Here is a 13,814-nt window from a genome sequence, read left to right as displayed (position 1 = left end):
ACAGTTATGTCACCTACGCCGCCATTTTGAATTTATGGCCCAATAAACTTTAGTTTTGAGATCCGTTTGAACGCTTGATATGGACCGAGGTCGTTATTGAAAGGGTTGTAAAACTGTTTTGCACGTAACTTGGTATGTTGGCAATGAAACGCCGCTACAAATTTTTGTTTGGTCGTTTGATAAGTATATGAAAACGTAGAGAAAACATAATAAGTTCTAAAAATGCAATAGTAGTTTATAAGCGTAATATAGGTGCTTGGAACTGCGTTTCATTTAATCTACCAACAAATAACGGGTGTCATTACTACGTGAAAAACTACTTCGCTTTCTTTTATTTTTTAAAGGGACCGAAAAAGGAGAAGTTTTCCAAATTGTAGGTGCCTATTTTCAGTAAAAATACTCAAGTTTCGTTTGATCGAGAAAAAATCCGAATGGTCGTCATATACATATTTTCCTTAATATCTAGTTTCTATAAAAAACAAAATGCAGTATAAAAAATACAATTTGCGTCCATGTTGACACGAAGCGCGTCATACAGTGTGAAAACAAGGGGAGTGAACAAATGAGTGTTACTGCGTATAACGGATTGTGTGAATGACAAGTAGCACGTGTAAACTCGGGGAACATACAATGGTGGAACATCTGTGGTCCAATTAAGCGCTTTTGTTAAGTTTACGAGCTCTGGTTTTTAGTTCACGTTTAGATCTACAATGTAGGGCTCTTTATTTTGATTTGTAGTTTCAAAAACGTTAAACTGCAGTATTTCTACTACAATTATGTTTTCTTTCATATATTAAAAGAACTTGTGGGCTCTAATTTGAAAAGCAAAAATGAAAAAGGGAGGAAAAGAGAAATATTTCTAATACAGCCTGGGGTTCTCTAAACTAATAGGAAGTTGTCAGTCAGTTTCAGCTTTTATTAGGAGACACGATAACAATACGTTTACCTATATACTGCATAAAAAATATTTACAAGCAAATATTAAACGATCTTAAATCAAACACTAATAAAATATAATTCCAAATTCAAATAAAATATTTATAATTCGAACAAAGCTCCGTTCGAATCAGCGTTCGGATCACATCGTGAACTGCATAGTAATGTTGTTTGAGATACCAAGATCTCTTGAGTGCTCCACAGAGGTTTTCAATTGGTTCTAAATTCGGAATTCGAATTATTTGCGGATAACCATTCCGGGGTTTTAAGTAGATAATTTGAATGCCTTTTGACTACATGAATTATAAAGTTTAAAGATTCCCTGGTGCGGTGAATTTATGTTCGAGTTTTCCATTTTCTAGAAGTGAAAGGTTTGGATTTATTTCTTTATCGATGGTAAGGAAGAAAATCAGCAATATTGTACACATTATAGAAGATTAAACCTTAGTACAAATCCTGAAAGCTAGTTAATTTCAGTAGAAGTCGTGAAGTATATTAGTGTATCTTGAATGTTTAAGATATACTAATAAAACTGAAGAGTTTGTGCTTTTATTTTGCTTGAATGTGCTTCATATCTTAGGGTAATCGATTTAAACGACACATTTATCAAGTTTACTTATTATTTTGTGGGCTAAGTACATATTATATAACATGAACATTGATCATTCAGGAAATTAACCGACCACATTGAAAATATTTTGCTGATCAAACACGTGGCGTCTATTGTAAACTTATTTAAATTCTTCAGTTTATTTACCTTGAAAATTTCTTCTTTATTAAAATTATCCTTGTTTGTTGCTTCAGTAGGGGAGCGGGGGGCTAGTTGTAACAGGGGCAAGTAGTAACAAGCATTTTTTTCCTACAAAAAAGAAGAATATTCGTTTGATTTTCAACCTAACCTACTACGTATTACCCATTCTATCGTATACGCGCGATCAGTACCCCGCCGGACGGCGCTGGAAGCGGTGTTGTGCAGGCTCTCCGATAAAGCCAGGTAATGGACTTTTTATTGTTTATAAAAAATTGAATATCGTAGATTTCAAATTGTTTAGAAGTTGTTGATTTATACAAATACATTAAGCAATTATTTAGTTTGATTATATTAACTGGAATTTCACACCATGTAAGCGACTTTTTTTTATTAGAAGTTTTTTCAAAAAATGTCGCAGTGGGGTATGTTGTAACATTTTTACGGGGCAAGTTGTAACTTGTTACAACTTGCCCCTTATTAATTCATAAGTTTTATGGAATCACGCGGGACGTATTTAAATTCCTTCTTTTTTATGTTTTGATTACATTTTTGTTGAACTTCATTGATTTTATCTATTTCAGAATGAGAAACTATAAAAGAAAAACTGAACGTGCTTCTCAAAGCCAAGACGTTTACGAATTAGCGTCTGCTGAAGTCTTGGAAAATAAAACGAGTGTACGAAAAGCTGCACAACATTTTAATTTGTGTCATGTATCGCTATATAGATACGTGAAAAAGAAGAAGAGTGACAAATCTTTATCAGTAGGCTATGTCAAACCTAGATTGGTTTTTAAAGAGGAAGAAGAAGCTAAAATTTGTGAGTACTTGCTTACTTGTTCCAACATTTACTTTGGGTTGCTTCCTTTGGAAGTCAGAAAGTTAGCATACCAGTGTGCTGTTATGATTGAAGCAAAAAACGTTCCTCCGTCATGGAGTGAAAATGAATCAGCTGGGCCAGATTGGTTCAAAAATTTTATGGCAAGAAATCCAAGACTGTCTCTTAGGACCCCTGAAGCTACATCTCTAAGCCGCGCCACATCCTTTAATAAAACCAATGTTCAAGATTTTTTTAGAAAACTTACAGAAGTTATGGATAGGTATAAATTTACACCATCGCGAATATATAATATCGATGAAACTGGAGTGACTACAGTCCAGAAACCAAAGAAAATTGTGGCTCCAAAAGGACAAAAACAAGTAGGAGCTATTACTTCTGCTGAAAGGGGTACCCTTGTAACTCTTGTATGTGCCATTAATGCCTCAGGAAATTCTGTCCCGCCAATGTTTGTGTTTCCAAGGCTCAGATACACTGATATTTTTGTAAGATGTGGACCACCAGATTGTATTGGAGCTGGAAATTCTTCGGGGTGGATGACGGAAAAAGAATTTATTTTATTTCTGGATCATTTCATTAAGTTTGTCAAGCCGTCGGAGAATGAACCTGTCCTCCTATTACTCGACAATCATCATTCACACGTAAACATCTCAGTGGTGAAAAAAGCAAAAGAAAATCACATTATCATGCTATCATTTCCCCCCCACTGTTCACACAATCTGCAGCCGTTGGATGTTGGAGTTTATGGTCCGTTCAAGAATTACTTAAGCCGAACACAGACAGCGTGGATGCATAACAACCCAGGGAAAACTATGACCATATATGACATTCCTGGAATCGTAAAGGATTCTTTGCCATTAGCCATGAATCCTTCTAATATAATGAGTGGATTTAAAGCCACTGGAATATGGCCTCTAAATGCAGATATTTTTAAAGATTCAGATTTTGCCCCATCTTATGTAACGGACCGGCCAAATCCTGCAAGCAATGAATCAGAAACAGATATGAACATTACTGTCTCTAGCTTGACAACAAATCTCCCTAATATAGATTCATTCGATAATTGTTCCTTAGATATAAGTGTCAGTGAAATCATAAGTTCCATGGAAAATTGTGACCCAGTAACTTCAAATTTAACTAGAATTGATAATACTTTATTTACAACAGCTTTACCTGAAGGTCAACCGGAATTTGAGCCGACTCCTGGACCTTCTGGTCTTCAAAAGCAAAATGACTTCTCTCCATCTAAAATAAGACCTTACCCGAAAGCTCCACCACGAAAACTGACTAACCGCCCTCAACGTAAAAGAAAATGCTGTGTCCTCACAGACACGCCGGAGAAAGATGAGTTAGAAAAAGAACACGAAGAAAAGTTAAATAAGACAAAAAAATCAGAAGAGACAAAGAAAGGCAAGGGAAAGGGCAAAAGAACGATGACAAAAGATCGAAGGGAAAAAGATAAGATAAAGATAGTTAAAAGACAAGAGATAGAAAAAGTAAAAAAGAAAGTTCTAAATTCTGATTCGGAATCTGAAACCGAGGAATGGTTTTGTTTAGCTTGTGGGGAAACTTATGAAAATTCAAACGAGGAGTGGATACAATGCATCATGTGCAAGATGTGGGCACATGTAAAATGTGCAACAGGAAATAAGATCTCATTTGTGTGTCTCAATTGTGATTCCGATGAAGACTGATTTCATATTTTACTTACGTCAATCAAAAGGCTGATTACTTAAGAAATTTAGATATTGTTTTTATAAATGGCTGTAAACCTAAGGTAAGGTTCTTTATAATTTAAGAAAGAAAATATTTTTGTTAATTTTTTAGTATGTTTCTATAGGATGAAGAATAAAACTCTAAGTTTGGTATAACTAGGGTTTATAATGGTAAACACGCTAAATTAATCAAAAGTCTGATTACTGAAGTAGTTAAGAATATAAATGTCAATCAAAAGGCTGATTACTTAAGAAATTTAGATATGGTTTTTATAAATGGCTGTAAACCTAAAGGTTCTTTATAGTTTAAGAAAGAACATATTTTTGTTATTTTTTTATTATGTTTCTATAGGATTTAGAATAAAACTCTAAGTTTGGTATGCCTAAGGTTTATAATGGTAAACACGCTAAATTAATCAAAAGTCTGATTACTGAAATAGTTAGAATATAAATGTCAATCAAAAGGCTGATTACTTAAGAAATTTAGATATGGTTTTTATAAATGGCTGTAAACCTAAAGGTTCTTTATAGTTTAAGAAAGAACATATTTTTGTTATTTTTTTATTATGTTTCTATAGGATTTAGAATAAAACTCTAAGTTTGGTATGCCTAAGGTTTATAATGGTAAACACGCTAAATTAATCAAAGTCTGATTACTGAAGTAGTTAAGAATATAAATGGCTGTAAGCTTAAAATTCTTTCATAGCAAAGTTTAAGTAAAGAAAGTACAATTGTTATTTGTTTATTTTTGATTATTTTTCTGTTAGATTAAAAATAAAACTTTAAAGTCTAAACTTGTTTTAGCGTTTGTTAAATTTCTTAGGCTAAATATGCCAAATAAATCTTTGTAAAATATAAAACTGGTTTTCAATTCCTAATGTTACAATTTGCCCCTAGCCTGTTACAACTAGCCCCAATCACGGGGTAAGTTGTAACACTCGTCAGTTTTTTTTCAAAGCCGTTTCTACAAAAAATCATTACAGGTTTGATCAAAAATTTATTTGAAATCGATAGTTGGATAGTTGTTAATTGGAATAGTACTGTTAGATTTCATAAACATCAAAACAGTAAGCTTTCACAGCCAAGAAACGAAAAATTGTTACAACTAGCCCCCCGCTCCCCTAGTCTGGTTTGTAATCCATGTTGGCTTAACTTTTGTTTACTTTAAATAGTTATTTTATCGGCGGTTTTTGATCCAGCGTGAAAATGTTCAGGAGTGGAAAAGCGGAACGATATTACCTATATAAAATTTGGTTCGTGTAAAAAATAATTTATTGAATAATTAAAATTATTGTTTCATTACCTGACTACCAAGAAGGGTAATGTTCACCCGTAAATTATATAATGCATGTAATATTCTGTATTATTTATTAGTATATTGTATTGTTCGTAGCAGATCAGCAGTTCACTGCATTTCTTTTTATTAGTATGGAGACCATAAAGTGTCTACAAAAATGTTCTTTCAGTAGTAGTAAATAGTCACTTTTGTAGATTTTAAACACGCACTCGAGAACATAACATCAACTCCTTTTTCTCACCCACTAAAAAACAAAAGAAACAAAACTAATTCAAAAGCATACGCAACAATTTTATTATTCATTATCTACCCTTCCTTATTCGAGACAGCTAAGTTCCCTCGGGTTGCTACGTAACCCCTATCATTGTCACCGCCCGAGGTTACTGGCAACCAGCCAATTTGTAACCCGGATTAGCCGGTTGCTGCAGTTGTAAAATGTACTGGTAGGATTATCTTGTATTCTTGTTTATTGTACTAATAAATATACAAAGAAACGCGGTTTTAAATGCAGTGTTTTGTCTTAAGTTGTGGGTGTTACAGTATTTAAACTGTATTTGGGTTACTGGAAGATTTTGTTCTTACGCTGGGAACTTTCCTTTGATTTTCGTGAATTTTTGCTACCTATTTTCGAACAGTTGACTATTTAATATTTAAGTTTCACTTTTTTTTTCATTTACTACGACAGAATTGTGCGTCGGAATCGCTGTCATTCCTCATATGTATATTCCCTCAAATAGTAGTCCAAAGGCGCCAGTATTTGTTAAGTACCTAACTGATACAGAAAAAAACTGTCACGTGAATATTTACAAGAATTACTCGTGCCAAAGAAAATGATCTGACCTTGACCTTCGTAGATTGTAACGCCTTATAACACTCCATTTGATCGTGAGTGAGCGTTAACAATTGCTCGCCATTTAGGACAAATCTTAGTGACGAAAGTACAATGTGACTTGCTATTGAGAAATTTAGTTATATGTCAGGAAACATGGATGAGAAAATGAGTGACAAGAGTGATTTTTTTACTACTAATAGCTGGCCTCTGTTGCTATTTGTTAGATCTACTCAAAATATTGAAATGTTTAGTAATAAAAAATACGTTATTTATTTACACTAACTGAAAATGTTATTGACAAAAAAACGAAAGTTACTGAAAATAATTGCAGATACAAAATAACTTATTTTTACTTCACTTTTGAGTTTTACCATCCAAAATGAAGAAATATTACTTCTACATCACTTAACAAAGTGCCGATAAAGTTAGTACAGGAACAAGTTAGAACATTATTCTATCCGAGTTGTTTCCCTTTATATCGAAGCAATGGCTTATCGTATTAATGGAAAGTTTAAGGTTTCATATTAGGGAAATCGATTTCGAATAAGGGTATTCGTTCCATCCAGTGAATACAGTCAATGACGAATGAAAATAGAACTTACATATACTCATTTGATTTTGTGTATTTTTTATGTGTCCCTATACATAGAACAATAATAATACGGCAAAAACCCAAGAATCAACGATTAGAAACAACAATGTTTTCGTTACCAAAATAAAAAGAAAAGTATCAACGGACTGACAAGATAATTACCAAATTATGTTCAGAATAGACATCTTAAAAGCCTTGTAAAACACCAGACGTTTAGCGAGGCGCCATTAAAAAGAAACAAACAAATGTTTTCAGGCCATTATCGGAAAAACTATAATTGTCGAGAGTTCCCGACTCGCTTACTCAGACAAAGATGTAAAACAACGCTTTTATTTTGTTGCAGGTTTCGTCACAGATACCATTCAGACCGTCAATGCCATAAACTCGACGTTTTTAAAGCCAGAATAAATTGGTATCCGCACTTTACGGAGAGGAAACGGTACAATGAACGGAACCGCTGTAAATTACACGGAACTATACATTAAGGAGAAATCTCACAACTCGACGCCAGACGGTCTGCCTCCCATGCACAGCGGCTATGAGAACATCATCGACAACAAATGGATACAATCCACTTTTTGCGTTATTTACACCATCATCTTCGTTCTAGGACTTCTCGGCAACATCCTCGTATGCTTCGTGGTCATCAGGAACAAAGCTATGCAAACCGTCACTAACCTTTTCATCAGCAATTTAGCTCTGTCCGACATATTACTTTGCGTGTTTGCCGTTCCCTTCACCCCGCTGTACACGTTCCGCGGCGCGTGGAGTTGGGGCTCCCTCTTATGTCACATAATGCCTTTCGCACAGGGATGCAGCGTATACATATCCACGTTGACGCTTATGTCTATAGCAATTGATAGATTCTTTGTGATAATTTACCCGTTCAGGCCACGAATGAAGATCGAGACTTGTCTCATAGTCATCGTCATGATTTGGACGTTCGCGGTGACCGTGACAATGCCGTATGCGATTTTTATGACGTACTATGACCTAGATATAGGCAGATTTTGTGAAGAGACGTGGCCGTCGGAGCGGTTGCGGCGAGTGTTCGGCTCAGTGACGTCAGTGTTGCAATTCGTGCTGCCTTTTATTGTGATTGCTTTCTGTTACACGTGCGTCAGTTTCAAATTGAATGACAGAGCCAAAGCGAAGGCCGCCAGCAAAAATTCTCGCAAAGAGGAGCTAGACAAAAATAGAAAACGACGGACGAATCAAATGTTGATAGCTATGGTCACTATATTTGGATTGTCGTGGTTACCTTTGAATGTGATAAACCTTTGCAATGACTACTACATGTACGCCATTCACTTGAAATACTACTATTTGGTGTTCTTTATGGGACATGTTATCGCGATGTCTTCTACGTGCTACAACCCTTTCATCTATGCATGGATGAATGAAAATTTCAGGAAGGAGTTTAAGCAATTGATTCCCTGTATCGATTCGTCTGCAAACTTACGGGGTAACATTCCATTAGATCAGTTGGGAGTTGGTCCTTCTGAGAAGACTTTTAATGGCAATACGACGACTGATAGTTACTTGGGCTCTAGTTCCCAGCGGGCGACGTCTTTCCGACACAAAAGGAAGCCTAGCGCGGCCGCCGACGTTGAGAAAAGCGGAGTGGAATTGAATGAAGATTTATTGAATGTTGATGTGAAACATTGTCATATTTCCACGAGCTATAACCTTAGGCGGGAGTCGGTGAAGCTGAGGCTCATCAATGAGGAGTCATTTGACGGGACGCCGACGCAAAGTCAATTCTAACAGTTGGTGTCACGGGTGAGCAACCTTTTATGTTTTTATTGAAAGATTTTTTCTATCCCTTACAATTTTTTCATAAAACCTTTTCTTTAGGAACTCGTAAATCTTATCGGTCATTTTCTCCTACTAATACTGCAGTTAAGCTACTAAACCTTCAATTTGTTTGCGTCTGATAACAAGGTTAAATGTTAAAATGTTTTGACGTTATGTAAATTTTGTACGAACTTTTTTGTGTTATGCCTTTTTAATGCTGGCACTTCTTCAAACGTGTTTTGAATTAAGAAGTCATAACCTATTTAGTATGTTACAAAACATTTCTAGTATTATAAACAATATAAATATTTTTAAACAATAGGCATTTAAAATACCGTATAGGTATATGCCATGGAGTTTCGTTTTACCGTAGGTACAGAGTATAGTTTTCACAGCTTTTTATTTTTCACTTGATTGACGTTTAGTCTTTGGTATTCAGAACGAACGTTTTCCCTTTGACATGTAGTTTTGTATCAGAAATATAAATTTCGAAGTTTGAAAGAGAGATGAACGTTTGGCCGCTGGCTCAATATCACTATATTTTTTTCGACAGTAGGAACCTCGTTGCTTTATAGGGTCTGATATTTTTTATAAATTTTAAATTAATTGATTTTTAATTTCTTTCTCAGGTGCGACGATGGAAGCGTTCCCAACTTTGAAAAAGAGAAATGTAGTTAGTCATAAGAGTACCCGATATTTTTGGAGTGAATTTATTTTTTACTGATAATATCTTTAACTATTGCACAAACGACTACTGAATTACGCTTATCAATTTACTAACCTTTAGATATTTAATAAAAAACAAATTATTATTTTAATTTTAAATCAATTAACACCTCTATCTTGATCTAAACTCGCGTCGATCGCGATAATTTTGAAAACGAATGAAAATTGGATGGATTCGTAATGTCGTAAATAGTCCCCAAATGCCTTTTATACTGCCAATAGTGGTGTCCCTAGAACCTGCATAGGAATCGGCGAACTCAACCATGAGAAGTCGATACTTAAGGAATTCTAGCCTGAGCCTTTTTGAAGAATAAAGTAACCAAATACCATAAAGCTTTTTGCAGTTTAGGTGTTCTAAAATACGCGTACAAAGGAACGATAGGTTGGTATCTTCAATAGGCGTATATTTGAGCACACGGTCCAAGTACACCTATGACATATAACGTAAGTATTCTTGAAAAAACTGTTTATTATGATTTTTCACGTTCCATTTTTAAAGTGAATAGTTATTTTAATAAAAATAGACGTTTTAAATGTTGTCGATGAGGTGAGCCTGTCCTTAGTTTGTGCACAGCTTAGCAATGACGGGATAATGTTTCCTAGAAATAATTTTGACCACCCGTGATAAAACTTCTATGACAATTAACATTACATATTCTATACAAAGTCTAGTAGCACATTGCAGAGTATTCCTTGAGTAAAACTTCTTAAAGTTGACATCGCATATTTGTACTACCTATAGATAATACCCGTAGCCTTATGTAGTGTATCCTAAGATAATGTAGGGCCTCAGTCCTTAAACATAGGTTAGAATATAAACTTTTCATTTGTTGTTCCTATATGCACACGTTTGTCATTTAGACGGGGATACCGTCCCTATTTATTGTGTGGTATTAATTACTAAAATGCTCTTTATGTTATGCTAAATTAAAATGCTAAGGAGATAATATATTCTGCTACATAGAACAAGTACGAATAGAAAACTCGATTCTTGGGCGTGACAAAGATTGAAAGATCTCGGAGGCTTAACATTACCATATAGGTACAGTTCTAGTTTAATAACTTTGCCTCTCTAAAGTTAACCATTTTAGTATTTTGTCCATACATTTCCACTGCTAACTTCGGGGCAGCAATGCTATTTGAGAAATGCAGTTATATGTGGCTGTATGTAGACGCTGAACTGAGTCTAGCTCACACTGATGAACTTTTTCAATCGATGCCTTTTTCATACCTTACAAAGACATGTCACTCGTAGCCATTATTACCTCAGATTTATCTTAATTTAGCATAGCGTCAAGAGGGTGTAACTTACGTGTTAAATCTTATGAATTTTCTTAGTGTCTATGTATTACCCACTTGTGATTGATGTTTACTTAATATTAGAATTGTTTAACTTAACATTTCTTGAGCGAACGTAAGTAGATTATAAGTTACGTATGATCATGTGATAAATAATAAAGTTGGTTAATATTGTATTTAATTTTAATTCGTATGTTTAACGATCATTTGTTATTGTATAAAGTTATTGTATGTATAATATGAACACCATGTATTTGTAAATATATATGACAATGCTAAAAAACAGGGATATGTAAAAGATTGGAGTATTGTTAATTATTGTTTTGTTTATAATTTCTAAAATAGGTAGGTTTATGCACCCTATGCCGAGGTAAAAACGAGAGAAGAGAAAAGACAAAAGTTTGAGAATATGTCAAAATTGACAGATGTCAAATGAGACAGCGGCTGTCATATATAATGTACCAATCATGGGCCTAGAGAATGGACCAATAGTGTTACTTTGGCCAGAATTCTGTCAGAATATTAGGTCTATTCTATAGGTCTTTGATAAAAACTAAAATACCTAAATACTGATGACTAAGTATGTGTGTGATTGTAGAGAATATAGTGTCAAAGTGTTAATAATGTGAGTCAATGTTAAGCAATATAATTAATATAAGGTAGTTGACTGTTAGAACTTTTTTATATATTTTATGTCCCGCTAAGCACAAATTTTAAAATTGTCCTTCAACTTATTTAAGAATTAATGATAACCCTAAGTTTGGCACTGGTTATCCGCTGTTTTTTTTTAAATAATGTATTTTAAAAAAGGTTTTATTTTAAATTTAAGATTTTCTTAGAGGAGATGTCAAATAAAATGGGATTGTAAATAAGGTAGAAGTTGAGACTGTTTTTTGTGAATGGAAAAAATAATTTTAATTGAATCTAAAACTCACAGTGTAAATAATCATAATGATTTCTTTTTCAAAATTTTAGTAGAAATTGAAATAATAAATTACTTATTACGTAAGGTAACGATAAAATGTTCCAATGCACTTGATAAAAAAAAAAAACTTAAATTTAAAAGATACCGACTTCAAAAATGACTGAATTTAAAAAGCGTAAGAGAATCTTTCAGTTGAATTGGTTAAATCAGTATTATATTCACTTTATGCAAAAGTTAAAAAAATATAGTAACTTTGTATAAGATTCGATATGCTTACCGACACATTTGGAACAAAAAAGTAGATCCGCCATTTTGTTGCATAGACACAAAAAGGTTGCATTTGAAAGTTTCGTAGCACTAATTTATAATAGCAACAAAATACTTGGAAATCTTACAAAATTACACTACTAAATTAATTAACGATTTAAAAGTTGCACCAATAAGAATAATAAATAGTATTAATTAGCATTTCCTACAAAATCCATTTTATCAATTATATCATTCAGCTAATCGATGCTGTCGGAATTTTAAAGTTCCTAAATAACATATGAAACTATTTAAGTACATCAAGAAACTTATGAAATAATTCTACAAACATAGTTCTCGCCAAACTCTTTGGCGTCACAGAACATTAAGCCAATCTTTACGCAGAAGTTATAGATTTTAGCTGGTTCGGGGCTGCGGAATTATTCGAAAGAGTTACCGCGGCCCTGGTACATAAAGGGCTTAACCCCTCTGCTCGACAAGATTTTGACATATGACTTTACCGTTGATTCGGCGGGATATTTTGAATCGCGACATGGAAGTCAAAAATTTGTACTAACTTTCAACACATGAATTCTAAGTCCGTAATGCCTGATCAGAAGTATTTTAACTATAACTTTAGAGCTCACTTATTTGACAACAACGTGCAAAGGTCAAATGGGGTCAGTTAATTCAGAAAAAGATAATAATTACGGTGTTTTTAAGTCTATCGAAAAGTTAGGCATTTCAAATTTGGTGAAAACTTACCAATAAGTAATCGCATCACTTTCTCAAACACAACACAAACGTCATATTTATAACATTTTCAATCCGTTGCAATACATTTCGTGCACTTATTTATGTTCAATAACTAAAAAATCTGCACATAAAATACACAATAAAAATGAACAATTTACAAGATCAGTCAAGTCACAGACAAGTAGAGTTTGGAATGGAGTATTTTTTTTTTTTCAATCAGCGGTGTGCATTCGATACCTAAATCGGAAATTTATTATAAATAATCGAATACCAATTTTATATATACCTATTTTTTAATAGCAACTTATTTCAATTTTATTTATTAATTTTAAATTATAGGTTCAATTTGTTTTTGTTGTTAAGAAAAAAGATATTTAAGTTTTTAGCATTAAATTTTTATATGTATTATTTATTTTGGTGTTGCGTCATTCGTAATAATTTTTAACTTTAATTGAATTTTTATTACCTATTACGGAATTTTAATTTATTCTTATATTATTTCTCAACAATTCTAACATTTTTGTTTCGGCGGAGGGTATGCGGGTGTTCTGAAATATAATGCAATTTGTAACTACCAAAGGTATGTACTTATTTGATGATGAGAAACAATAATAATAATTGATTGATTTGCCCCGCAGGGCATCTGAGGCGGATGACGGGGAGTAGCGACCCCGCGGGGCTATATATCCGAGTGCTCCAGGGAGAGTATACTGTCCCCCATCTCCGGCTTGCCGGAGTGAAGCATGACGGGGGAGAGGTCTCCCGCCTCTTGGCTTGCCTTCACCGGCCGGTCAGAGTGGAGTCGCTAGAGTAGGGTTAGCAGCCCGCTCGGAGGGTAGGTGCCTCGTGGTAAGTGGCGAGTGGGCCGGTGATGCTGGACCCACAGGGAGCGCGTGATCTGCGTTTAAAGTCCGCCGAGGTATCCTCACCCTTCAGCCGCTCATGTACCTGTTGCCCTCTTGTTGCGATTTAGCGACTGATTCCCGGGGGCCCAGTAAGTGAGTTGGCGAGTCTCCACCTGCCATTTTTACGTGTATTCATTACATTGTTATCGGCAGGTGCCATAGTTCCCGTAGTTTCCCCATTCCTAGTCCACTAGCATCCCAT

The 13,814-nt window shown here is 34.4% G+C and overlaps 2 protein-coding genes across 2 annotated transcripts; both read left to right on the top strand.

The window, feature by feature from the left end:
* Positions 1-1,759: 1,759 nt before the first annotated feature.
* Positions 1,760-5,097, top strand: LOC124635282. Its single transcript, XM_047171147.1, has 2 exons — positions 1,760-1,930; positions 2,269-5,097. The coding sequence occupies exon 2, from the start codon at positions 2,270-2,272 to the stop codon at positions 4,214-4,216; it is 1,947 nt and encodes a 648-aa protein (XP_047027103.1). The 5' UTR covers positions 1,760-1,930; position 2,269; the 3' UTR covers positions 4,217-5,097.
* A 2,241-nt stretch (positions 5,098-7,338) lies between these two features.
* Positions 7,339-9,877, top strand: LOC124635283 (prolactin-releasing peptide receptor-like). Its single transcript, XM_047171149.1, has 2 exons — positions 7,339-8,740; positions 9,385-9,877. The coding sequence occupies exon 1, from the start codon at positions 7,403-7,405 to the stop codon at positions 8,723-8,725; it is 1,323 nt and encodes a 440-aa protein (XP_047027105.1). The 5' UTR covers positions 7,339-7,402; the 3' UTR covers positions 8,726-8,740; positions 9,385-9,877.
* Positions 9,878-13,814: the final 3,937 nt, after the last annotated feature.

This window comes from Helicoverpa zea, chromosome 12 (assembly GCF_022581195.2).
Source record: "Helicoverpa zea isolate HzStark_Cry1AcR chromosome 12, ilHelZeax1.1, whole genome shotgun sequence".
Taxonomy (NCBI): Eukaryota; Metazoa; Arthropoda; class Insecta; order Lepidoptera; family Noctuidae; genus Helicoverpa; species Helicoverpa zea.
Note: the sequence above shows the minus strand (reverse complement) of the source record. Positions and strands in the feature narration are given on the sequence as shown.

Excerpts from the sequence above, each read along its gene's own strand:
- LOC124635282 (XM_047171147.1), top strand. The coding sequence starts at position 2,270 with ATGAGAAACTATAAAAGAAAAACTGAACGTGCTTCTCAAAGCCAAGAC.
- LOC124635283 (XM_047171149.1), top strand. The coding sequence starts at position 7,403 with ATGAACGGAACCGCTGTAAATTACACGGAACTATACATTAAGGAGAAA.